Here is a 26,747-nt window from a genome sequence, read left to right on the forward strand (position 1 = left end):
CACTTCAAGTGCTTTATAAAATGAGCATTTTTAGTAATGACCTCAGATGCTTGTTGATTAATTAGCTTCTTGTGGGGATCATGTAGTTTCTTTCGCAATTTACCCAAATTTTTGTTACTTATGGGCACAGAAGCAAGGTGAAATATCCATAGTTATATTTATGAACACAAGCAAGGATGTTGAAATCAAAGTAAAATTTGTTCTATTAGGAGAAATTTGTCATACCACTAAATAATTAACATTTACACTAGAAGTCAAATCTGCTGTCACTTTGGACATACATGTAAGTTACTAACATGTCAGTACGTCCTTGCTTTGGACTATTCAAATTCCAGTCTTGTTTTCCTTACCCCAACCCCAAATAACATCTTTGTTGGTTTTAGATTTTTAGCAGAAGCCCATCCTACAACAACAATGCAAGTCATTAGTGACCCACTGCACTAATATTGTGACTTTGTAACATTTCCCAAGACCATAGTTTAATGAGACTGTACTGTACGACCAAAACTGATTTGATTCATCAAAGCTAGATTAGCATAAATTTGAACATACTCCTGATAAAACCAAAGTAATCAAAACAAAATAATAAAAAAGTTTGTCAGTATCACACATTCTCAAAAGCAGTTTTTTTTTCCAATCTGCCAGACTGCGTTTGGGATACAGCAGAAAAACTATTCGTACATGATATCAACATGTGCAAGTTCTTCTCAGCTTTTCAAGAGTTCACTGAATGAAGGACTACATTTCTTGCGGATCTTTCATTCAACCATGTAGAGTTGCAGATTAAGTTAACTTGTTGCTGATGGTTTCTCTGACATTGATTCAATCTTTATCTGTTTTTGTTTCTTAAAGTGGTTATATGCGAGGGACGCTAATAAAGCACCGCTGTATCCAGTTATCGCCAACATGCAGACCGTGAATGTCTTGTAACCAAAATTAGCTAGTTGAGTCCTGGAGACCATCTTGAATTAATGTCTTCTAGTGCTGGAAAAGAAAAACGAATACCATCATGGAAACATTAAACTCCTGATATAACCAGTTACTGTGACAAAGCCCTACTCACTGCAAAAGCTACTCACTATAAAAGCCACTCACTGCAAAGCTTCTAGTGATCAACATACCTGTTATATTAAGAAAATGGACAGAATCTAACAATGAAAAATTAACACTTGTACTAAAGGTCAACGTAGCTGACACTCCAGAATTTATAATCTTGTTTTCCTGAGGGACGATGTCAAAAGATCGATGTCGGATAAAAAAACTTAATTCCTTTAGTTACCCCCCCCCCCCCCCCACTGAAACTTAATTGATAAATAATGATCATGGCGTCAGACTACATTCACCATTAAATACAAATATATATAATATAATAATGTGATAATCGGACAGTAGTATGGCATAGCAGTTGGTTGTAGTAATGAAGGGGAATATACGCATACGCAAACTACTTTTCTGGGTTCTGCGCATGCTCTAGGTTCATGCCCTGAAATTGACCTAATTTGACGCACATATTTACACTCACTAGCGAATTGGCTAACTGCTTGGGTTTTGACTAAATAGTTGGCTTTCAAATCTCGCTGGCACCGACTCGTGGTCGCGTCCACTCTGGGTGAGTCTATATTGCATTAGGGAACATGGAATGCTTTTATGTAGCCTGGTACATGTCTGGATTCCCCTGAATGATTTGCTTTGCGAGGCGTGATAATGTAAAAGTAGTTTCCCTGGTCAGCCTGAGAATGGCCACAGTCAGCTGGCGTACAAGTGATAATATGATAAATGCCATGAATCCACCGATATTTACTATATTGAGGTAGCCATCTTGAACACTGATTGAAACTAAATAAAGAGAAAAGTTGAGAAACAGTTGCCTACAAATCAGGGAGAAAATAAATTTTCACATCCAAACGATTCGCTTGGTTAGCATTAAACCAACCGCTAATGAAATTCGACTTCATTCCTCGTGTTTGCGTGGACAATCCCTGCATACGCACATTACACGAAGAGAATAGAAAATATTCCCTGGTATATTTGAAAGTGAAATCGCCATCCAACGAAAGTATGACAGCCCCTACTGTTATATAGATTTACCTAGAGTGGGCGTGACCACAGGACAGCGCCAGCGAGATTCGAAAGCCAACCGTTCAGTCAAAACCAAAGCAGTTAGCCAATTTACTAGCAAGTTAGCAAATTGGCTGCCCCAATACTTCTGAAACTTGCTGTAAAAGAAAGTAGTGTCACAACAGTTTGGATTAACACTTTGATTTAAATAAAACCATAATTATAAGGACTTACTTGCCTTATCAAATTTTAGGGCAAGAATCGACCTTAAATTTTGCCCAACTTGTAAACTGACATCTAAATTTAAGAAATTGTTTTCTTATTGTTGTTACTGTTTTTATAGTTAATTTGTTTAGTCAGTAAGAGTTTATTGCTTTAGTTTGTGTTAACTAAATTATAAGCTTATTAACATAATACAAGAATTTATGTTCGATTATGTCATACAGCGAAAGTATTTACCTTGGCGCATAGCTTTGAGAACAATGCTGAAGCATACAATATAATAACCTAATTATCATCTTGAATTTTCAAGGTGAATGTTCCGGCGAAGCACTCCACTATCACCTTGAAGTATTTCATTAGGAATATGTGTATGTGACAATGCCCTCACAGTTTGGAATCAGTTTACCAACAGCCAATCATATTGCTTCTTTCATCAACGCGCTTGGCCAAGCTATCAACATTGTCGGGCGGAGCTAATTCACAAGACGCGCACCACTCTACCATGTATTTCTATGGGCTCTGCGCGAGCTGCTGTGGAACGCCGGTCGAAAAGCCGTTGAAAATAGCTAAAATCGAAAAAACAGCACAAACTTTAATAACTTTGAAGAAATCCTAAACAACCAAATTTAAATATGTTGCATATGCAGGGTAATCTTGTTACATGGTTCAGGGGGTGTCAACAACCATCCCAAAGTACTGTTTTCTGAGAGTTTTTGGCCTTTGTTTTCACCATGATGGTTGCCAGGCAGTGAAAATGCTCGCACAGTGGAAGCTGTGTTGGCTTGCAGTGGATGTCGAGGCAATACAATATTCGGACAAAAGCCGTTCAGGATACTTAGTTCCGAGTCTGATGTGTTTGTTTTTAGCCGCACTGGAAATGGTAAATCATTATGTTATTATGCTTTACCAGCCTTGCGACCATCGAGCGTGGTAATAGTGTTGAGCCACTGTTGAGTATTATAAAAGAGTAGGTGTTATACCTCAAAGCTCATGGTGTCACTGCAACATATATTGACAGAAATGAAGCCGAAGATGAAGACATCAGAAATGCAAAGCCCCAAGCGCTTTTTTGGTAGTCATTGTAACAAAGCTTTCTATTGGTCGGTAAACTTTCTATCGCGCAACCACGTGACATACACGGTTATGAATAGAATTACCGCACGGTGTTGTGGAGAGAGAAATGTTCGAACGGAGCAACACCGTGCAGGCGGACGATGCCTAATTATTATCTTCTGATCTTTTTCTGAAATATGGATATATTTTCAATGAAATGAATATGAATGATATTGCTATTAACAGACAGAAAAAATTGTATTTCTAAGGATGCAATAAAATATTATTATTATTATTAAATCATTTAATTATTACCGGTAGGTTACGTGATAAAGTCAGTCAGCTAATTTTTAAGTTTAAATCATCAATTTGTAATTTTGAATACAAAAGAGTGTTTTTTGTGAGTTTACATTTTGAATATACAATATTTTACAAATACATGTGTGTACTAGAAATTATTGTATTCCAGTATACTATATTTTCTTTGAAATGTTTAAAGATATTATTTGATTTTAGGAAGCTGAATACAATGTATTTCTAGGTTCAGTATATACTATTAGTTTGCTTCTCTTTTTACCTCTATGCTTTATGTAATAAGATGAATCTCATATATCACTCCTAGGGTTAGACACTAAAGGTAGTCATATGACCCAGGCAAGTAAAATTTAATAGTTCAAAAAAGAAATTAATTCCACGTAAAATAACTATCGTACTATAAAGGCAAAATACATTCTGGACAAGTTAATTCAAAACTTAATTAAAGTCCTGATTCTGTATATTTTGATAGTCAGTTTTTCATTTTTGTATATGGTACATGTACTCGTATGCTTTCTGCTTGAAGCAATGTTTGTTGATTCCCCAGGTTATTTGTTATGTCGTATGTTGATTTTATCATATTGAGATTTGATTTCTAAGAGTTGTTTGTAGATTTGTTTGACGGACTGTTCAGTAAACTTTCCTGGTATAACTTAATTGTTTGTTGTCAACTAGTGATAATTGTCCGAGTTCTATCCATATAAACGTTGAAATAGAAATTTGAATTGGGTGGACGTCACGTACACAAGCAAACATTTCCAACTCGTATTCTTGCCTCGAATATTTTCTTTCCCGCAAGAGATCGATTTTCTGTTTCAGTACAAAAAATACTTACCTTCAAAGGAAATCAGTTAAATCACAGTCACAAGCTCAGAAGTTAAAAACACTGACACAGAAACTAGTACAGGAGTAACAACACCAACACGCACGGAAACACGTTTTAGTGGAATACTTTTTCAGTACGATATTCGAACATCAATTTGACTGCTTATTCTGCTAAATAAAACGAATAATATTATAATAACATAAAATAATATGCGTAATAAGTGCTAAATATTATAATACTAATATATAACCCAATTATAATTCTATCTAAGCTGCGTCTCATTTTTAAAGTTCCGGGGTGATTCAACTACGAGTACACAGTTTGCAAATGTCACACTTAGAGCGCAAATTCCAAAACAAAATCAAGTCTGGACGTACATTGCGTCTGTGGAAAACGGGTGTTTTTGCCATTTCTGCTTCTCATACGTCTTGTAACAAGGATAAATAGTGTTTAATAATGGCATCCGATGTATTTCAAGACAAGAGAGTTGCGGATCTTGCCGCACAAGTGGCTGAAACCACGGACCGCAACGTACCCATTTTACTCCTTGGACTACAAAGTAAGAATACACAGCCTTCAGTTTTGTGGTTGCTACAGTCCCTCGGTGACTGTGTATTGCTGAAATATTTATATCATGTGTGAGACAAATCAGTGCATGGGTTATATTCGGAGGTTGTTCTCAAGCGAATCATCCTGGTCTGCAAAATATTACGCTGCAGCAGTCACCCCTCCATGACGGGACCCAGAATTTACAGCAAGTCTCAGAAGTATTGGGGCAGGCAATTTGCAAACTCGCTAGCAAATTGGCTAACTGCTTGGGTTTTGACTGAAAGGTTGGCTTTTGAATCTCGCTGGCGCCGTCCTGTGGTCACGCCCACTCTGGGTGAATCTATATAACAGTAGGGGCCGTCATACTTTCAAATCTACCAGGGAAAGTGTTCTATTTTCTTTGTGTAATGAGGTGTACGTATACAGGGATTGTCCATGCAAACACGAGGAATGAATTTTATTAGTGGTTGGTTTAATGCTAACCCAACGACGAAATTTATTTTTCCTCTGATTTGTAGGCAACTGTTTCTCAACTTTTCTCTTTATTTAGTTTCAATCAGTATTCAAGATGGCTATTACCTCCATATAGTAAATATCGGTGGATTAATCACATTTATCATATTATCACTTGTACGCCATCGCTCTCTGGCCATTTTCAGGCTGACCAGGGAAACTACTTTCACATTATCACGCCTCGCAAAGCAAATCATTCAGGGGAATCCAGACATGTACCAGGCTACGTAAAAGCATTCCATGTTCCCTAATGCAATATAGACTCACCCAGAGTGGACGCGACTACGAGTCGGCGCCAGCAAGATTTGAAAGCCAACTGTTTAGTCAAAATCCATGCAGTTAGCCAATTTGCGAGCGAGTTTGCAAACTGGCTGCTCCAATACTTCTGAAACTTGCTGTAAGCTACAATGCAAATCTGGGATAAGTAAACAAAGTTAAAGTGTATACTGTATAGGCATTACCCTGCTAATTATTTCCTGGGTTTCAATTTGGCTCATTTCGCTGATAAGTAAAATTCGCTAAATTAAATCCATGTGAACATTTCTCTACTAAATTTGTGAAATTAAAACCCAATGAAAAGGCTCAAACATAAAAATAGTGAAATTAAATGCCAACAAAAATAAATGATTTTACAATATTAGTTGCTAACATAGGAAGTAAAGCAAAGAAATAACACCTTGGCATCACAGAGTGAATAAGATTTTACTGACACTGCCATATTATTTCAAACACCAAAACAGCAACATTGCCTGCTAAGTTTATGACTGGTTTGCTATGCATTTCAACACATCTGAACTTGTTACAGGCCTGCCATTGGTGGGTGCTGTTTATCATGGAGTCATTCCCAGCGGCCAATGCTGTGAAATAATGTGTTTGCATTGTTGCCAAAATAGTATGTGCATATTTAACAAGAAATCTGCACATATCAGCAATAGCTCACACATGCATGTATCAATATATTGAATTAATAACAATAAAAGCAATAGTTAACAATGGGCCCTTCTTTTTTTAGTCCCCGTTCGGACGCAGTCCGAAAACGGGGACTTATGTTTTGCCCTGTGTGCGTCCGTGATCACCTGTATCTCGAACATGCATGGACCGATTAAGTTCAAACTTCACTCATACATCACACATTATATGGGACATATGCACATGCATTTTTTTCATGATCCGATTAAGGCCGAAAATGCATCAAAATCGCACATTTTCACCATTCCGGACCCGGATCTCAGTTATGCATGGACAGATTTTGTTCAAATTTGGTACATACATTAAACATAATAGGACCTTGATGCACGTCATTTTTTTTTTGGATCGGGTTCGAAATGGCCGACTGGTGGCCATTTTGTTTTAAAGAATTCAGTTCTGGATCCGTATCTGAGACATGCTTGGATTGATCGAGTTCAAACTTCACACACACAAGGTACATCATGTCACAAATATGTATGTGCATTTGTTTCATGATCTCATTAACGATAGCCAAATGGCGGCCGCTTTAAGGCCGAAAATGCATTGAAATCGCATATTTTCACCATTCCGGACCCGGATCTCAGTTATGCATGGACGGATTTCATTCAAATTTGGTACATACATTAAACATAATAGGACCTTGATGCACGTCATTTTTTTTTCCGGATCAAGTTCGAAATAGCCGACTGGCGGCCATATTGTTTTAAAGAATTCAGTTCTGGATCCGTATCCGAGACATGTCTGGATTGATCAAGTTCAAACTTCACACACACAGGGTACATCATGTCACAAATATGTATGTGCATTTGTTTCATGATCTCATTAACGATAGCCAAATGGGGGCCGCTTTAAGGCCGAAAATGCATTGAAATCGCACATTTTCACCATTCCGGACCCGTATCTCAGTTATGCATGGATGGATTTTGTTCAAATTTGGTACATACATTAAACATAATAGGACCTTGATGCACGTCTTTTTTTTTTCCGGATCAAGTTCGCAATGGCCGACTGGCGGCCATTTTGTTAAAGAATTCAGTTCTGGATCCGTATCCAAGACATGTCTGGATTGATCAAGTTCAAACTTCACACACACATGGTACATCATGTCACAAATAGATATGTGCATTTGTTTCATGATCTGCTTAACAATAGCGGAATGATGGCCATTTTAAGGCCGAAAATGCATCAAAATCACGTATTTTCACAATTCCAGAACCGGATCTCAGTCATGCATGCATGGATTTTGTTCAGATTTAGCACAATGTGTTGTACATATGCAGGTGCATTTCGGTCATGATCTGCTTTGAATGTATATGTCACTCAAATATGAACGGAACGGGGACGTGTCATTGACAATGACTTGTTACCTTCAGATGAAAACGTCATGTTCTGGTAACCAATGACTTAGGGGCGCTTTTTAGTATAAAGGAACCTAAATTCATTTCATTTGCAACACATGAGAAGTGAGAGAATTTTATTTTACAACAATATTTTATTATAATGTATTAGTATTTTACGATCATAATGCTATGTTTCAATTTTTCAGACATACTTGATAGCGTTGTGCCAGGATCACCAAAGATTGAAGCCATTAAACTTGATATATGGAAATTTGAACTACTACAAAGTGTACTTATTGCTTTGAAACAAGACTTCTCACAAATCTCAGGAAAATGGAACACTGCAGCAGCACTTACAAAGATTCTATGGTATGTCTGTTCTACGGTTATTCACACAGAATTATATTACAAATATATGGAAAAAACTGTATAATTTAAAGCCCTCAGCAGACTACCTTCTACAATATGATGTAGTGCAACTATTGCATCAAAATTGATTTTTGCGACAGTTCAACCGTTGTTGCATACCAGAATTTCTAATGTTCAACCCATATGAATATAATTTAGTGGTACATTATTATAATGCTTTTAAAACTGGTTGGACTTTTTTAAATATTCTTGAATGAGCACCTCTAGTTAAGCCTGAAGTTGCAGCAAATGCACTTATTGGATTAAAATACAATGGGAAACAAGAGTTTACCGAGTAAACAACATACACAATGGTGTCTCATGATTACCTAGTGCAATCCCAGGGATTGACAGTCTTCCTTTTATACTACATGAATACGATTTGTATTGTTTTTCAAAATCTATAAAAATCATGAGTAAAATACTCAGTCACTCAAAAATTAATCTAACTCTAAATCCTAATCCGGGGACCAGCTGAACTTTATTGATCCACTGTTGTCCCAGAAATTGTGCATGATAATTATAATCATGAACTTCTATATTTATTTATTCAAGTTTAAGTTTACATCATTATTGCATGAAATTAAGCATTTTTTTTATATTTATATTTCAGTCAAGCTTCTGTTGGATTAGATCCCCCGGAATCTCATGAGTTCTATGGTGTGTTTTTACCTGAAATCACAGAAAGACTGTTAATAATGTGTCGAAACATACAACATAGATATATCAAGATACCAGAAAACACCTTGGCATTGAAAGATGATTTGATAAAGAATTTTAATGAAATTACTGATCAGATTAAATATCTAGCTGGTGGACATTCATTCCTAACAACCAATGGTAAGTATTGGAAAGTTGATTCCTTTGCATCAAAAGTCCAACCTAGGATGAAAAACTTATTATTCTAAGTTCTGCCTCAGACTCTCTCACACACCTCACTGAGGATGAGATCCAGGTTCATGGCTCATTTTTAACCTTTTTTTTTTATTTTGGCCTTTCACAACCTTTAATGTTAACTCAACAATTATATCAAACATCAACGGAATGGAATTTAGAAATGTGAAAAATATGTAAAAAAAGAAAGAAATAATGTCACTTTAGGTTTAACAGGAAAGGATATATCATAAAAATTGTGACATAGTAAACATTGAAACTTGTCTCCTGCATGTCTGGATGTTCTAAATTTACAAAATACTGTAAATGGGGTAATTATTCACTGGGTTTTAATTTAGCTTATTTCGCTGACTGGAAAATGCGCTAAATTAAAACACAGTGAATATGTACAATTTAGCATAGAACACATTATCTAAATGACGAAACCGTGAATTTAAAACCCACTTAATATGCCTGAAATGGTAAATCAGTGAAAATTAAACCCAATGAAAATTAGTCATTTTACAGTACAGTGAAAGGCAGAAACCTGGGGAGGTTAATGAGTTTGTTTAACATTGTCCAATCAATAGTGTTTAATTTTGAATGAGTGGGTGATTACAGCTGCTATGTCACATGAAGGCCATGTGTGTATATTGGTGTAGACACTAACATCGTTTAGGGATGTCACACGCAACGTAATATTACCGTAATTGGTATAGTACAGGTGTGATGGTTCAAATACCAAAATGGCAACAGTAACAAAAAGACGTCCCTGGCGGCGATGATAAAATACGAACACGGAGCCAACAGATGAGGTTTCAACTGGTACTGGTATTATTATTCTCTGCAAACATCAAGTACAATAACGCGGTAAAACTCCACTACTCCAATAACTAGATACTTAAACTCCAATACAATTCAACGAGATCCCCGATCTGATCTCAGTGCTGAACAACTCCCCTATATATACTCACACTGTTTATAAATAGACCATTACATCAGCATACATAATGGAACAAAACAGCAACAACTATCAGTGTATTAGGCCACATTCTGTGTTCATTCTATATTCTGTATTCACCATTGGCTGCAAATTGTATTTTTTTGTTTTTGACTTGTTTTTTTTTTTTTTTTTTTAGAAATGTTTTTATTTTTTGTTTTATTTTTTAGATTGTAGTTTTTTTTTTTTTTTATTTTCTTTCTGTAAGACCCTTTTTATCCTTTCCTAAGGATTTTATGCGTCTAATAAAAATATATAATGAGTCTGGAACTTACTACAAATTTCTAGAATGTTCCATTACCTTCTATTGCCTCCTACAGTGTCCTATTACCTATTCAACCAGTTTCTAAAAATTCCACCCAGACACAGTACGGTTCTAGAACATTCTCAGTCACACGGGAGTGGTAAACAAGTCGTATGCGACAAGGGACGACGTCAAAAGATCGATGTCGGATAAAAAACTTATTTCCTTTAGTTTGGGGGTGGGGGGTTTTGACCTCAAAAAGTTTCCATCCTACAAAAACGATTTTATTTTTTAATGAAGTCAAAAAAATCTTGGAGTATTTGTAGTTTTTTTTTTTTCTATCCAATCATGGACAGAAATAATCGAAAAGGGAAAAAAAAAACAGTGTAAATCTGCATCAAATGAGGTGCATTTGTAAAATCTTTTTACACCCACCCAACCAACTGCTATGCTATACTACTGTCCGATTATCAATTTGTATTTAATGGTGAAGGTAGTCTGACGCCATGACCAATATTTATCAATTAAGTTTCAGTGGGGGGTAGGGAGGTTTGGAAAAAAACTAAAAGAATTAAGTTTTTTATCCGACATCGATCTTTTGTCGTCGTCCCTTACGATACATGTTCTTGGCACATGCTGAATATTATCAATTCTTCATGTTTGTAAAGGGATTACAACAGTTACGCTCATGTTAATCACATGTGACTCGCATCAGGATTCTCTTGGGATCTATTGGGCTTGTGCTGAAATCACACTCTCATTCGTCAATCTGTTGACCCAAACATGGCAGACGAGATGCATGTTCTGCAGATGTGTGCGCACACGCTATGAGCTGGTATTCAAGCCACCATTGTGATTCATACAGTATCAAAACATACACAGAACGATTTTGACTCGTGCCACGCTTGCTGAGTTTCAACCAGACTCTATTTGAACAGAGTTCAAGATTTTGAGTTTGACTCAATAGAACAAATACGTAAGGAATATTTATGTCAAGTTTGGTTTCTATGTTTCTAGTCCTCAGATCTAATTATTTGATGCAGATGATGATAACAGACGATAAAGAAACATCCATTGCTCTGATGTATCTCATTCAGTCCATGATTAGAGCCAATATGTAAGTCAAATAATATCAAATAGTCTATACTGGTTCCTCTGCTTTAGTTCAACTATGTTTGTACCACCATTTTGTTTTGTCTTTTCAACTTTTTTTTTTGAAAAATCCTAGCTTCAGGTAAAAACACACCATAGAACTCATGAGATTCCGGGGGATCTAATCCTTGTAAATCGTTATTTGCATTTATTAAACACCAGATCATTAAAATATAACTTGATTTGACCATATATAGACGAATCTAAGGCATTCATTTCAGTGCATAGAGTAAATACAGTACACAGAGTAACATTCTAGGATAAACAGACTGTATATGTCAAGTAAACAGCAGCAAAGCTAACATCGCGTTAACGTGCATTAAAGCCACGCGAGCATTTTGGTAAACGAGTTTAGAGCTGTACTTTCCAGTAGTATACCATATTTTTAGTCCCTGTTCGAACGAAGATGATACTCATACTAGACCAGCCAATAATTCACTCTCAATTACTAACTATGCTTTTGGTCCATATTACTTTATTTTTGGCATGAATAACATTTCCAACGGGGACTATGTCATTGTCTCTACTAAAATTAAATCTCCAATAGAAGCTTATATAAACCAAAAATTCTAATTTTTTTTTAATAAATCATTAAAATATTGCAAAAAACTGTTCAGTGATCACAATTTTTGGTCCATCCTTAGTGGCCTGATGGCATGAATTTATAATAATAAAAGTAAGTCAAAAATGCCATAATCTTCAATTTGGCTTGAACTTGCATCTAAAAGGACATTTCTGGTAATCATATTTTTTAAAATAACTTAGATTCTTAATTTACAGTTTCACTATTATGGATTTCTTTACATTCCAGGCAAGTTCTCAACTCATTGGATGAGAAAGTATTGTTCAGTTTACTAGATGAGCTTGTCTATAAGCTTTCAGCATTTACAGATGCTGATATTGGAGCTGCTGCTACCAGGGCTTTATTGGCCATAGCTGATATACACCAGCCACTGATAGAATTACTGTACACCAGATATAAGTAAGTCACATGACTGATATACACCAGCCACTGATAGAATTACTGTACACCAGATATAAGTAAGTCACATGACTGATATACACCAGCCACTGATAGAATTACTGTACACCAGATATAAGTAAGTCACATGACTGATATACACCAGCCACTGATAGAATTACTGTACACCAGATATAAGTAAGTCACATGACTGATATACACCAGCCACTGATAGAATTACTGTACACCAGATATAAGTAAGTCACATGACTGATATACACCAGCCACTGATAGAATTACTGTATACCAGATATAAGTAAGTCACATGACTGATATACACCAGCCACTGATAGAATTACTGTACACCAGATATAAGTAAGTCACATGACTGATATACACCAGCCACTGATAGAATTACTGTATACCATATATAAGTAAGTCACATGACTGATATACACCAGCCACTGATAGAATTACTGTATACCAGATATATGTAAGTCACATGACTGATATACACCAGCCACTGATAGAATTACTGTATACCAGATATAAGTAAGTCACATGACTGATATACACCAGCCAATGATAGAATTACTGTACACCAGATATAAGTAAGTCACATGACTGATATACACCAGCCACTGATAGAATTACTGTACACCAGATATAAGTAAGTCCACATGACTGATATACACCAGCCACTGATAGAATTACTGTATACCAGATATAAGTCACATGACTGATATACACCAGCCAATGATAGAATTACTGTACACCAGATATAAGTAAGTCACATGACTGATATACACCAGCCACTGATAGAATTACTGTACACCAGATATAAGTAAGTCACATGACTGATATACACCAGCCACTGATAGAATTACTGTATACCAGATATAAGTAAGTCACATGACTGATATACACCAGCCACTGATAGAATTACTGTATACCAGATATAAGTAAGTCACATGACTGATATACACCAGCCACTGATAGAATTACTGTATACCAGATATAAGTAAGTCACATGACTGATATACACCAGCCACTGATAGAATTACTGTATACCAGATATAAGTAAGTCACATGACTGATATACACCAGCCACTGATAGAATTACTGTACACCAGATATAAGTAAGTCACATGACTGATATACACCAGCCACTGATAGAATTACTGTACACCAGATATAAGTCACATGATAAGTCGCATGACTGATATACACCAGCCACTGATAGAATTACTGTATACCAGATATAAGTAAGTCACATGACTGATATACACCAGCCACTGATAGAATTACTGTACATCAGATATAAGTAAGTCACATGATAAGTCGCATGACTGATATACACCAGCCACTGATAGAATTACTGTATACCAGATATAAGTAAGTCACATGACTGATATACACCAGCCACTGATAGAATTACTGTATACCAGATATAAGTAAGTCACATGACTGATATACACCAGCCACTGATAGAATTACTGTATACCAGATATAAGTAAGTCACATGACTGATATACACCAGCCACTGATAGAATTACTGCACACCAGATATAAGTAAGTCACATGACTGATATACACCAGCCACTGATAGAATTACTGTACACCAGATATAAGTAAGTCACATGATAAGTCGCATGACTGATATACACCAGCCACTGATAGAATTACTGTACACCAGATATAAGTAAGTCACATGACTGATATACACCAGCCACTGATAGAATTACTGTACACCAGATATAAGTAAGTCACGTGATTGATATACACCAGCCACTGATAGAATTACTGTACACCAGATATAAGTAAGTCACATGACTGATATACACCAGCCAATGATAGAATTACTGTACACCAGATATAAGTAAGTCACATGATTGATATACACCAGCCACTGATAGAATTACTGTATACCAGATATAAGTAAGTCACATGACTGATATACACCAGCCACTGATAGAATTACTGTACACCAGATATAAGTAAGTCACATGATTGATATACACCAGCCACTGATAGAATTACTGTACACCAGATATAAGTAAGTCACATGACTGATATACACCAGCCAATGATAGAATTACTGTACACCAGATATAAGTAAGTCACATGATTGATATACACCAGCCTCTGATAGAATTACTGTACATCAGATATAAGTAAGTCACATGATAAGTCGCATGACTGATATACACCAGCCACTGATAGAATTACTGTACACCAGATATAAGTAAGTCACATGACTGATATACACCAGCCACTGATAGAATTACTGTATACCAGCTATAAGTAAGTCACTTGACTGATATACACCAGCCACTGATAGAATTACTGCACACCAGATATAAGTAAGTCACATGACTGATATACACCAGCCACTGATAGAATTACTGTACACCAGATATAAGTAAGTCACATGATAAGTCACATGACTGATATACACCCGCCAATGATAGAATTACTGTATACCAGATATAAGTAAGTCACATGACTGATATACACCAGCCACTGATAGAATTACTGTACACCAGATATAAGTAAGTCACATGATAAGTCGCATGACAAGTTGCATGACTGATATACACCAGCCACTGATAGAATTACTGTACACCAGATATAAGTAAGTCACATGACTGATATACACCAGCCACTGATAGAATTACTGTACACCAGATATAAGTAAGTCACATGACTGATATACACCAGCCACTGATAGAATTACTGTACACCAGATATAAGTAAGTCACATGACTGATATACACCAGCCACTGATAGAATTACTGTATACCAGATATAAGTAAGTCACATGACTGATATACACCAGCCACTGATAGAATTACTGTACACCAGATATAAGTAAGTCACATGATTGATATACACCAGCCACTGATAGAATTACTGTACATCAGATATAAGTAAGTCACATGATAAGTCGCATGACTGATATACACCAGCCACTGATAGCATTACTGTACACCAGATATAAGTAAGTCACATGACTGATATACACCAGCCACTGATAGAATTACTGTATACCAGATATAAGTAAGTCACTTGACTGATATACACCAGCCACTGATAGAATTACTGCACACCAGATATAAGTAAGTCACATGACTGATATACACCAGCCACTGATAGAATTACTGTACACCAGATATAAGTAAGTCACATGATAAGTCACATGACTGATATACACCAGCCAATGATAGAATTACTGTATACCAGATATAAGTAAGTCACATGACTGATATACACCAGCCACTGATAGAATTACTGTACACCAGATATAAGTAAGTCACATGATAAGTCGCATGACAAGTTGCATGTCTGATATACACCAGCCACTGATAGAATTACTGTACACCAGATATAAGTAAGTCACATGACTGATATACACCAGCCACTGATAGAATTACTGTACACCAGATATAAGTAAGTCACATGACTGATATACACCAGCCACTGATAGAATTACTGTACACCAGATATAAGTAAGTCACATGACTGATATACACCAGCCACTGATAGAATTACTGTACACCAGATATAAGTAAGTCACATGACTGATATACACCAGCCACTGATAGAATTACTGTATACCAGATATAAGTAAGTCACATGACTGATATACACCAGCCACTGATAGAATTACTGTACATCAGATATAAGTAAGTCACATGATAAGTCGCATGACTGATATACACCAGCCACTGATAGAATTACTGTATACCAGATATAAGTAAGTCACATGACTGATATACACCAGCCACTGATAGAATTACTGTATACCAGATATAAGTAAGTCACATGACTGATATACACCAGCCACTGATAGAATTACTGTATACCAGATATAAGTAAGTCACATGACTGATATACACCAGCCACTGATAGAATTACTGCACACCAGATATAAGTAAGTCACATGACTGATATACACCAGCCACTGATAGAATTACTGTACACCAGATATAAGTAAGTCACATGATAAGTCGCATGACTGATATACACCAGCCACTGATAGAATTACTGTACACCAGATATAAGTAAGTCAGATGACTGATATACACCAGCCACTGATAGAATTACTGTACACCAGATATAAGTAAGTCACGTGATTGATATACACCAGCCACTGATAGAATTACTGTACACCAGATATAAGTAAGTCACATGACTGATATACACCAGCCAATGATAGAATTACTGTACACCAGATATAAGTAAGTCACATGATTGATATACACCAGCCACTGATAGAATTACTGTATACCAGATATAAGTAAGTCACATGACTGATATACACCAGCCACTGATAGAATTACTGTACACCAGATATAAGTAAGTCACATGATTGATATACACCAGCCACTGATAGAATTACTGTACACCAGATATAAGTAAGTCACATGACTGATATACACCAGCCAATGATAGAATTACTGTACACCAGATATAAGTAAGTCACATGATTGATATACACCAGCCACTGATAGAATTACTGTACATCAGATATAAGTAAGTCACATGATAAGTCGCATGACTGATATACACCAGCCACTGATAGAATTACTGTACACCAGATATAAGTAAGTCACATGACTGATATACACCAGCCACTGATAGAATTACTGTATACCAGATATAAGTAAGTCACTTGACTGATATACACCAGCCACTGATAGAATTACTGCACACCAGATATAAGTAAGTCACATGACTGATATACACCAGCCACTGATAGAATTACTGTACACCAGATATAAGTAAGTCACATGATAAGTCACATGACTGATATACACCAGCCAATGATAGAATTACTGTATACCAGATATAAGTAAGTCACATGACTGATATACACCAGCCACTGATAGAATTACTGTACACCAGATATAAGTAAGTCACATGATAAGTCGCATGACAAGTTGCATGACTGATATACACCAGCCACTGATAGAATTACTGTACACCAGATATAAGTAAGTCACATGACTGATATACACCAGCCACTGATAGAATTACTGTACACCAGATATAAGTAAGTCACATGACTGATATACACCAGCCACTGATAGAATTACTGTACACCAGATATAAGTAAGTCACATGACTGATATACACCAGCCACTGATAGAATTACTGTATACCAGATATAAGTAAGTCACATGACTGATATACACCAGCCACTGATAGAATTACTGTACACCAGATATAAGTAAGTCACATGATTGATATACACCAGCCACTGATAGAATTACTGTACATCAGATATAAGTAAGTCACATGATAAGTCGCATGACTGATATACACCAGCCACTGATAGCATTACTGTACACCAGATATAAGTAAGTCACATGACTGGTATACACCAGCCACTGATAGAATTACTGTATACCAGATATAAGTAAGTCACTTGACTGATATACACCAGCCACTGATAGAATTACTGCACACCAGATATAAGTAAGTCACATGACTGATATACACCAGCCACTGATAGAATTACTGTACACCAGATATAAGTAAGTCACATGATAAGTCACATGACTGATATACACCAGCCAATGATAGAATTACTGTATACCAGATATAAGTAAGTCACATGACTGATATACACCAGCCACTGATAGAATTACTGTACACCAGATATAAGTAAGTCACATGATAAGTCGCATGACAAGTTGCATGTCTGATATACACCAGCCACTGATAGAATTACTGTACACCAGATATAAGTAAGTCAGATGACTGATATACACCAGCCACTGATAGAATTACTGTACACCAGATATAAGTAAGTCACATGACTGATATACACCAGCCACTGATAGAATTACTGTACACCAGATATAAGTAAGTCACATGACTGATATACACCAGCCACTGATAGAATTACTGTATACCAGATATAAGTAAGTCACATGACTGATATACACCAGCCACTGATAGAATTACTGTACACCAGATATAAGTAAGTCACATGATAGATCACATGACTGATATACACCAATCAATAATAGAATCACTATACACCAGATATAAGTACCGTATTTGTATTTGTCTTTGTCGTATTTGTCAGTTAATTGGGCGCCAGCTGATCGACTACCGGTTAGTAACAATAGACGCAATCGCGGAAGTCCCTCACTGCTACTGTATGATGGGCTTTTATGACTGTTATACATCAGCTGATGGTAGTACTCTATACCAGGTACAACTCGGTCACATGATGTTTATTGTAAATATGACAATCAAATTATTTTTCAGAGGCTTGCGTCCATTGCTGAGTAAATGGACCGGAAAAGGTTTTGGTAGAGATCTACAAAAATTGCTAATGTTACTGGACGCTGGATCTGCTGCAGAGGCTGAAATGCAGGTAAAAAAATAAATAAAAATTAAGATGAATAATTATGATTAGTAGTAGAATATGACCGTGACAAAATACTCAATTGTTTTTAACCTGTTTTCAACTACTGGTTATAACAGAGTAATATTTGTATATTTTATAGAGATTGCATCGAGCAGCTACCACCATCCAAGCCATCTACAAAGGATTTATCACTAGAAAAAAATTAAAGAAAGCTGATAGAGGCATAAAGACATTTCAGAGAAGTTTTAGGTGAGCCCGGTATTCTACAGTGATCTCAAAGGGTGGATGAAAAGAAGGGCTTGCAGTGTCCATAGCAATGTGTAGTAATTTTCACTAAAAATCGCACTTCAGACAATAATTCATGAGATTTTGTTTTCATAGATATCATGATGGCTCTTCTTTGTCTGGTTTTATATCACCTTGACAATGGATATTTTGTTAACGACTAATGACAGTTTTCTTGTTATTTATTCATCATAATGATATGTATGTGTTATGGAAAGGAGGTATGCCAACCATTGAAATTTCACTGCCATTGTCTAGTTCTGTTACCATTTTATAAAAAGTAGTCATGTTTAAGTCTATCTTGGTCCTTTCTGATCTGTAAACTAAATCTTCAAAAAATTTGACTGAAACTTGTAAGGAATGTACATTTCCAGCTTTTTTTAACATCAAAATTATAGAAAGTTGGGATAAAAAATTTTGTTCTTTTTCAGAGTACATCAAGTAAACAAACAGAAACAATTAGAAGATAAAAGAATAGAACGTGAATTGCAACATCAGTTGCTGGTGGCTCATCAGAAGAAGATCCGTGAAACACGACAAAAACAACTCAACATGATAGCAGCCATGCACCCAAGTACGTACACAGCCATACCCTCATTAGAACGACTACATTCCTTTTACTTATGTTAGGCTAGCATGTAAATAGAGGTGTACAATTTGATGGCAGCAGACAATGATTCCTATAATTGTATTATCGAAATATACACCTCTACTTGAACATTGTTGATCAAATATAGCTGTCCATAAACTAGGTATGATAAACTCCATCAGTTTTGTGTGTGTATCATTTCATCTTGGAGGCCTTAGGGTGTACTATGAAAGACCTCTTTTATTTGCTAGTTTTCTTTTCAAAATTTGGAATAAACTGTAACAAATTATGTCAAACATCTTTTTAAATCTAAAATTATATAAATTCTTAAAGTGACCAATCACCAGTAGCGTAATTAAAGGAAGTTCAAAGCCACAGATCTAGATTTATTCACTGACAGATGCAACTGGTGAAACACAAGATAAAGTTTTGACACTAGGATAGCATATTAGCCTTTGAATGTCATAATTTTCCTGCCAAAAAAATTGGTTTCACTTGTATTTTTCTTGAATATCTTTGTTATTTTTTGATCAAATAGACATAATTTTGGTCAAAATGTTTGAATAAAATGGATAATTTGAATGTGTTGGATTTTGTTAACAGTCACATACTCTGTCATAGACCCTCAAAAGTTCAACTTGCCAAAATGCCCTGTTAAGTGGTCCTAAATATGGAAAATGATTTCTGTGGAAAACACTTGTAATTTTTAAATAAATTACAAAGTGATGTGTCAGTCTCTGGCTCAAAAGTATAAAAAAAAATAATAATAAACATTAGAAAATGATATGGAAGATATGGTCATTGTCATAGCAATCATATATCACACTCTCACACATGTCTGTAAAGGCTGGATGCATATTGAAGCTAATTTTCTTAATTACGTTGATTTTTAAAATTTTTGACCAGGCTTGTTTTAGTATTGTACGCATGTTGATAGAACGGCTTTACTCAAGTTCAACCATTCAAATCTTCTTAATTAGTGATACAGACAACTTTGTGCAATATAATTTGCATATACTGTAATATGTGCCGTGCATACACAAAGCTTATTTGAGGTCATTGCGTGATGGACAGCCGTTTTGAAATTCTTTATCTGATTTGTTTTTTGATCTTAATAATTACAGGTGAAGTCAACAAACACCTTGAATTGGCACAAATTCATGCAGCCATAAAAATCCAAGCCATATGGAAAGGAGTTCTTGCCAGGAAAAGATATGGAATGACGAAAGCAACTGCTCAGCAAGTCAGAGCAGCTATAGCTATACAACGGGCTGTAAGTGTCTGACATTAGTTACTTTTCAAAGTCATATTCAAATTTTGGTAATATCGTTTGTGTTAGCAAAGGTAATGCTGGTTCTATTGTGTGTATAAACCTTGGAGTGATGAGCCAATCTCCACCTGCCACCCCACCCTTGAAACTGTATTTCATATATTATGTATACCTTATGCAATAGTTATCAGAAACTTTTTGTTGAAGAATTACCAAAAATGTCCATAAATTATTTTGTGATAGAGTTTGCAGATCAAGTGACTCTGGTTGATATTTCTGATCTGAAGATTGCTCTATCACAAAATCAAAATTTGATATGAAACATTTTCCATTGAAATTGGTCTGCGATGCACACCAGACTTTTGATTAATATTCAGAATAGCCCTCCTTCAGAATTTCAATGATGACTCTCTTTAATCTTTTTGCCATTTAGTTTGAGTGAACTTACACTGTTTAAGGTCTGAGGCAACCTAGAATCAAATGTAAATTTGTCTAACTTAGCAACTACCCATACCTTTTCCTGTCCCTCTGAATATAATCACTTGAAGTTGTCATGTCAATTGGTGGGTTTTTTAAAGCAAAAGGGTGGTTACCTGCGCACAGACCGGAATTGAGTTCCAAGCAACGATAACAACACACGCTAAAATCGCAAAAGCTCATGGGTAGACGCTTGTTTGTAAACAATGACACACTATGGCCATCTGATGTATGCGCAGGTGACGACTCCCCCGCTTTAAGATGAGTACCAGTTTTAAATAATGATTTGTTTAAATCGGTTGAATTTTTAGAATACAGAGTAAAAATCATTAATTACAAGAAGCTCGCATACATGGTGAATCATTTGTTCCCGGAAAGCAAAATTTCATTTGCGATAGTCATGCCCCCCCAAAGATTATGAATACCAGACATACATTTGTACAGTGCTAATAAGTAAAATACATTTCATTTGTTATCATCATGAAATTCCCTCAGTACTCACTCACTAAGGCAGCGAAATCAACACCAACAGGTCATCATACTTCAACATCTATAATAATAAAATTAACTCCCGGGATGCATTCTTTGCATTTGTCAAGTCTCGGAATATGTCAGTAGTATCATGTGGTATTCTGATTGGTTAATGGCATTCTGATCAGGTGAAAGGACACCATGGTAGATCATTTGTACAGAATCAATCGTGTGTTCTAATACATGCTTTCATGATAAAACAGACTTGAAGTTCACATATATTTCATAGCAAACCAAAGAGATAATATTTTTTGTATGAAACCATGACTGAACAATAAGCAATGCTATGAGAACTTCAGAAATTAAATTTGTGTGTGTGTGTTTGGTAGTAGGTGATCGTTTGCATGATGTAACACTGCATACTGTCAGTTCAACAATTTTATTAATTACCGGTGAAGCCTAAATTAGAGTTGAACGATTGATCCAAGAATACAAATCTGAGGTCGACAACATTTTAGAGAACTAAAAACAGCACCATTCAGTGATCGGTTGAAATTTTAGAAGCCATAAAATCTACAAAATAGTTAGGTGGAATTACGAAACCTTATGTTCATATTTGAAAGAAATGCTATTGAAACAGTTGCCAATAATTCATTTTCACAGGTTCGTAAGTTTCTAGCGAAGATTGACGCCAAGAAAAATGAAGTGATAGCGTGGAGAGCGCCACCAGGGTTGACAGACGAACGACGAGTTGAAATACAGCAGATGATAAATGAGAGAAGAGAAGAACATCCTGTAAGTACCCCCTCTAGAGGTAGAATATAGAAAACTTTTGTTTAAATGTCAAGTGAGTTTGTTTGTGAATATATTCCATTTGAAGAAAAATGCTACACACTTGGTTATTGACTTATTTATACCAGCATCAAAAGCACAGATGTTACTTACCGGTACTACATTTACAACGGTATTCAGTACGAGAGGTTGTCGTACATTGGTAGCAGCCACTTACCAACAGATAATACCGTATTCGCTCTATTAGAAGTGCATCTCTAATAGAAGTGTACATGAATCCATGATTGCCTTGTATGCTAGATTATTGAAGTCTGTTTTATTAGCTCCGCTGTCGACTTTGTCGAGCGGAGCTTACCAGTATCATATGAGTGATTGTCCATTGTCGCCCGTCGTCCGTGTCAATGTTTTACTTTTTCGACTTCTTCTTGAAAACTACAAGCCTGAATGCTTTGATACTTGGTGTATATGTACCTTGGGTAGACCTCTCTCAGATTTGTTCATTTCATGATGATATCTTAAATTCTCTAATTTTGTTGAATATTTTTGTCATTTTTGGTGAAAAGTGATATTTTTGAATTCTTGTTGAAAACAGCAAGTCCCATTGCATTGATACTATGCATATTGTTCATTTTCTAATGATATCTTCTGTTCTTTTATTGAAATGTGCATTGCTAACAGCGGAGCTATCTCAGCCGACAGGCTGCTTGTTTTAACTATTTTGTCTCACTTCTTTTCATTTACAAGTGCATCTACTACTAATAGAGCAAATACAATATTGTATACTGGATCATTACAATATGACATATTTTGACCATAGACATACCTCTGTCAATAGAACAAACTCCGTAATCCAAAACAAAAGTGTTGAAGTATATCAGTCATAGCAGTCATCCTGCCACTTGTACATCATATATAAAACCGATAACTGACTACTCTTTGTTTCAGTCCCAGTGTAAAAACATGGATGAAGTAAAGGAGCTACATGAAAAAGCACAAGCCATGCTGACGAGACATTTGATGTTGAGTCGCATCACACGGAAAACGGAACAAAGAAGGGAAGCCTTGTTAGCCCAACTGAAATCTGATGCTGATATATTTACAAGTGAGTGATTTTTGTACCCCATATTTCACCATATCCTCGGGGGGCAGAGCTACGTCACAAGACGTTCCACGTTGCTAAGATGCGCACCACTGTACCACGTATTTATATGGGCTCTGCGCGCGCTGCTGAGGAATGTGGAATGCCAAACGAAGAACCAGTGAAATTCAAGAAAACAACAGGAACTCAACTTTGAAGTAATCCTGAACAATCAAATTTATATGCGTTACACACGCAGGGGTAATCTTGTTACAGTGTTCAGGAGAGTCTCAACAACCATCCCAAAGTACCGTTTTCTGAGTTTTCGACCTTTGTTTTCACCGTGATGGTTGCCATGCGGTGAAAATGCCCAGATGTTAGCCCCAGAGGATAGACACAAATACCATAGTGCCATGTTTTATTTTATTTTTATTTTTTTATTTCATTTATTCCGAAAATCAACAGGATAAAACTAAAAAAAATAAAAAAATCCCTTTATGAATAAAAATATTTCTTAAGAGCTGATCAAATTTGCTCTCGATATATCTAAGGCAAGAGAAATTGTATAAATGCATAATAATATATGTAGAAAAAAAACATTTGAAACAAAAACAACAAAAGTTAATTATGTCTAAAGCTGTGATGAGCACTAAAATATATGCAGATATGTTTTAAATTTTTACAAACCAAAAGTATTAGTTTTTGTTTGAGGTAAAATTGTTTATGAAATAAACCAGTGTTTCAATAATTTTTACCTTTCAATTTTCACTGAAAATGATTTATATTACCGGGTAGTACCTTGCTTTCCCATTCATCTAGTATGCAAATAAGCACCTGCTCAACAACTCGACAATCTGTGGATGTGCAGCCACGTTCTCAGGGTAGCCAGTCAGCTCATAACTAAAATAAAATAAAATTACTTCAATTTTGTTGGTGATATCAAGAACATAAGATAATATAGCTTGTTTCCATGGTGAAACGATTTCAGTAATTTCTTCATAGTGGTGTATGTACCTCACTGTAGAAACAATTTTAAAATGCAAAAATTTAGACTGAGTTAGGGGACCCTAGTTCACTTGTAGTAAGTAGATATGTCACATTTTATAGAAAACAAGAATAAATAACAATTCAGTAATGTTGATCCATAAAAATTCTTTTATAGCATTGACCACAAGATCTTATTAAAAATAAAACAGACGCTACCATAATAGAAGCTGTACAGTGTTAACCTTTTCACCACCAGTTATCTCTTTTCATCACAAATTCGCGAAATAGTCCCGTCCCGTTTATAGCCTGCACCTTCTTTTTGAGGATTGGGACAAAAATAGCCAATTTTTTGAGTAAAAACCGAAAATTGACTCATATTTTGTCTGTTGGCTCCAAAATTAGGGTTCATTTCGAGAAATATTGAAAATTATAAGAAAAAAGTGAAAATAAATTTGGATGAGGTGATATGAATCCAACAACCTCATGCATATTCATGAGGTAATATAAATCAAACAACTACCTCATGCATATTCATGAGGTAATATAAATCAAACAACTACCTCGTGCATATTCATGAGGTGATAATGGCATAACTTAAATCAATGCAAATTAGATTTAAATGGATGAAAATATTGTTATTCGATTGTTATTTCAGATTCACCCAAAGTGAAGGATGCCACCGAAAGAGACCTTTTCATGTATATGAGTAGATCATTGCCGATAGCAACGAAAGCCAAAGAGAATCACAATGCAACTGTTAAAAGATTACAGCAACCATGGTGGAAGAAATTAGACGAGCATGATTTACCGGACAATGAAATATTCCAAGAAGAAGAATATGATTTTAAAGTATTCTAAATATCAAAAAGATACTGTATATCAAAAAGATACTGTATATCAAAAAGATACTGTATACTGCTTCAATTTTGTGTGAGACAACATTTCGTGAGTCAGTAAAGTGTGTCAGTGACTTTCGTAAAATTTTTGTCTGCACAAATGCCATAAAATCCTAAAATCGTGATAGCAGTTAAAATGAAACGGTTTAAAGTACTTGCTGTTTAGCTCTTTGAATGATAAAATAAATTTGCATAATTGTATTTTAAAAATTTTGGTCAAGATATTCATTTAATTCAAAATTAAGAAGAAAAAAAATTATAGAAAAATTATAAAATTTTGCACCAACTAATTACTGCGATCTCTATTAAAAAAATGATTAAATCAGTTACTATGGCAACAAATTCTTGAATATATAAGAACACTAAATCTGGTGTACACTGAAGTTATGGTGTCTAATCACCTAATCAAACATAATTTTTATTGATACAATAACACATGACTACTTTATTTTATTTTAAAAATTCATTTTCAAGATTTTGATTGTTATGATTTCTTAAGAACTATTCTGAATCCAAAACCCCCATGATGCTTACATGGGTCAAGGGTCAGTGAGAGGTTTAAAGCGCGGTGGTCGTCGCGCAGCGCGTGTTTGAATTTCATGTAAATAAACAATGTATTTTACACACGTTGTATACGTCGCTATGAGTCCCATATCGAACAGGGCGCTTTGTTTAGTTAAAAAATTTTGAATTATCATAAACTGTTTTGTGACAAACAAATGTTCACATATTTTGTAAATCTTGTAATAAAAATGAAATTTTGTAGCTATAAAGATTTAATTCAAGATTGATGACTTTCACAACATTTTACCCTTAGTAATGCTTTCAAAATAGCAAATATTGATGGCGACAAAAATAAAATGGTTTATTGCATTTTCATGTAAATTATTTGTATATAATGTGAATTGCTTTAAATTAATAAACCTGTTTTATATTCTTTATTTATTATTTTGTAATTCATCAAATGTTTCTTTAGTTCTGCAGTCTAATATTTAATTTTACCATATACTTTATTAAATTTCATGATTTTTGTA

General features: G+C 35.4%; 1 protein-coding gene and 1 long non-coding RNA gene across 3 annotated transcripts; one reads left to right on the forward strand and one right to left on the reverse strand.

Annotated features, from left to right (window-relative positions):
- Positions 1-828: 828 nt before the first annotated feature.
- On the reverse strand, positions 829-4,590 carry LOC102810189 (uncharacterized). Its single transcript, XR_438580.3, has 2 exons — positions 4,484-4,590; positions 829-984 (listed from the first exon to the last, which is right to left on the reverse strand). It is a non-coding gene; the product is annotated as an uncharacterized LOC102810189 (long non-coding RNA).
- A 234-nt stretch (positions 4,591-4,824) lies between these two features.
- LOC100373336 (IQ calmodulin-binding motif-containing protein 1-like) lies at positions 4,825-25,923 on the forward strand. Of its 2 annotated transcripts, none has more exons than XM_085495354.1 (12): positions 4,825-5,033; positions 8,052-8,214; positions 8,867-9,093; positions 11,388-11,487; positions 12,334-12,504; positions 18,766-18,874; positions 19,008-19,117; positions 19,585-19,727; positions 20,867-21,015; positions 22,624-22,755; positions 23,698-23,854; positions 25,473-25,923. In XM_085495354.1, the coding sequence occupies exons 1-12, from the start codon at positions 4,931-4,933 to the stop codon at positions 25,673-25,675; spliced, it is 1,767 nt and encodes a 588-aa protein (XP_085351480.1). In that variant the 5' UTR covers positions 4,825-4,930; the 3' UTR covers positions 25,676-25,923. The 2 variants fall into 2 exon arrangements, with proteins under 2 accessions (XP_085351480.1, XP_085351481.1); XM_085495355.1 differs by lacking the exon at positions 4,825-5,033 and adding an exon at positions 7,948-7,968.
- Positions 25,924-26,747: the final 824 nt, after the last annotated feature.

The sequence above is a fragment of the Saccoglossus kowalevskii genome, chromosome 21 (assembly GCF_978046115.1).
Source record: "Saccoglossus kowalevskii chromosome 21, keSacKowa6.1, whole genome shotgun sequence".
NCBI lineage: Eukaryota > Metazoa > Hemichordata > Enteropneusta > Harrimaniidae > Saccoglossus > Saccoglossus kowalevskii.

Bases quoted from the DNA above. Each gene is read 5' to 3' on its own strand.
- LOC100373336 (XM_085495354.1), top strand. From the start codon at position 4,931: ATGGCATCCGATGTATTTCAAGACAAGAGAGTTGCGGATCTTGCCGCA. The intron at 12,505-18,765 runs GTAAGTCACATG...ATTATTTTTCAG, and splicing joins TTACTGTACACCAGATATAA to AGGCTTGCGTCCATTGCTGA. The intron at 18,875-19,007 runs GTAAAAAAATAA...TATATTTTATAG, and splicing joins CTGCAGAGGCTGAAATGCAG to AGATTGCATCGAGCAGCTAC.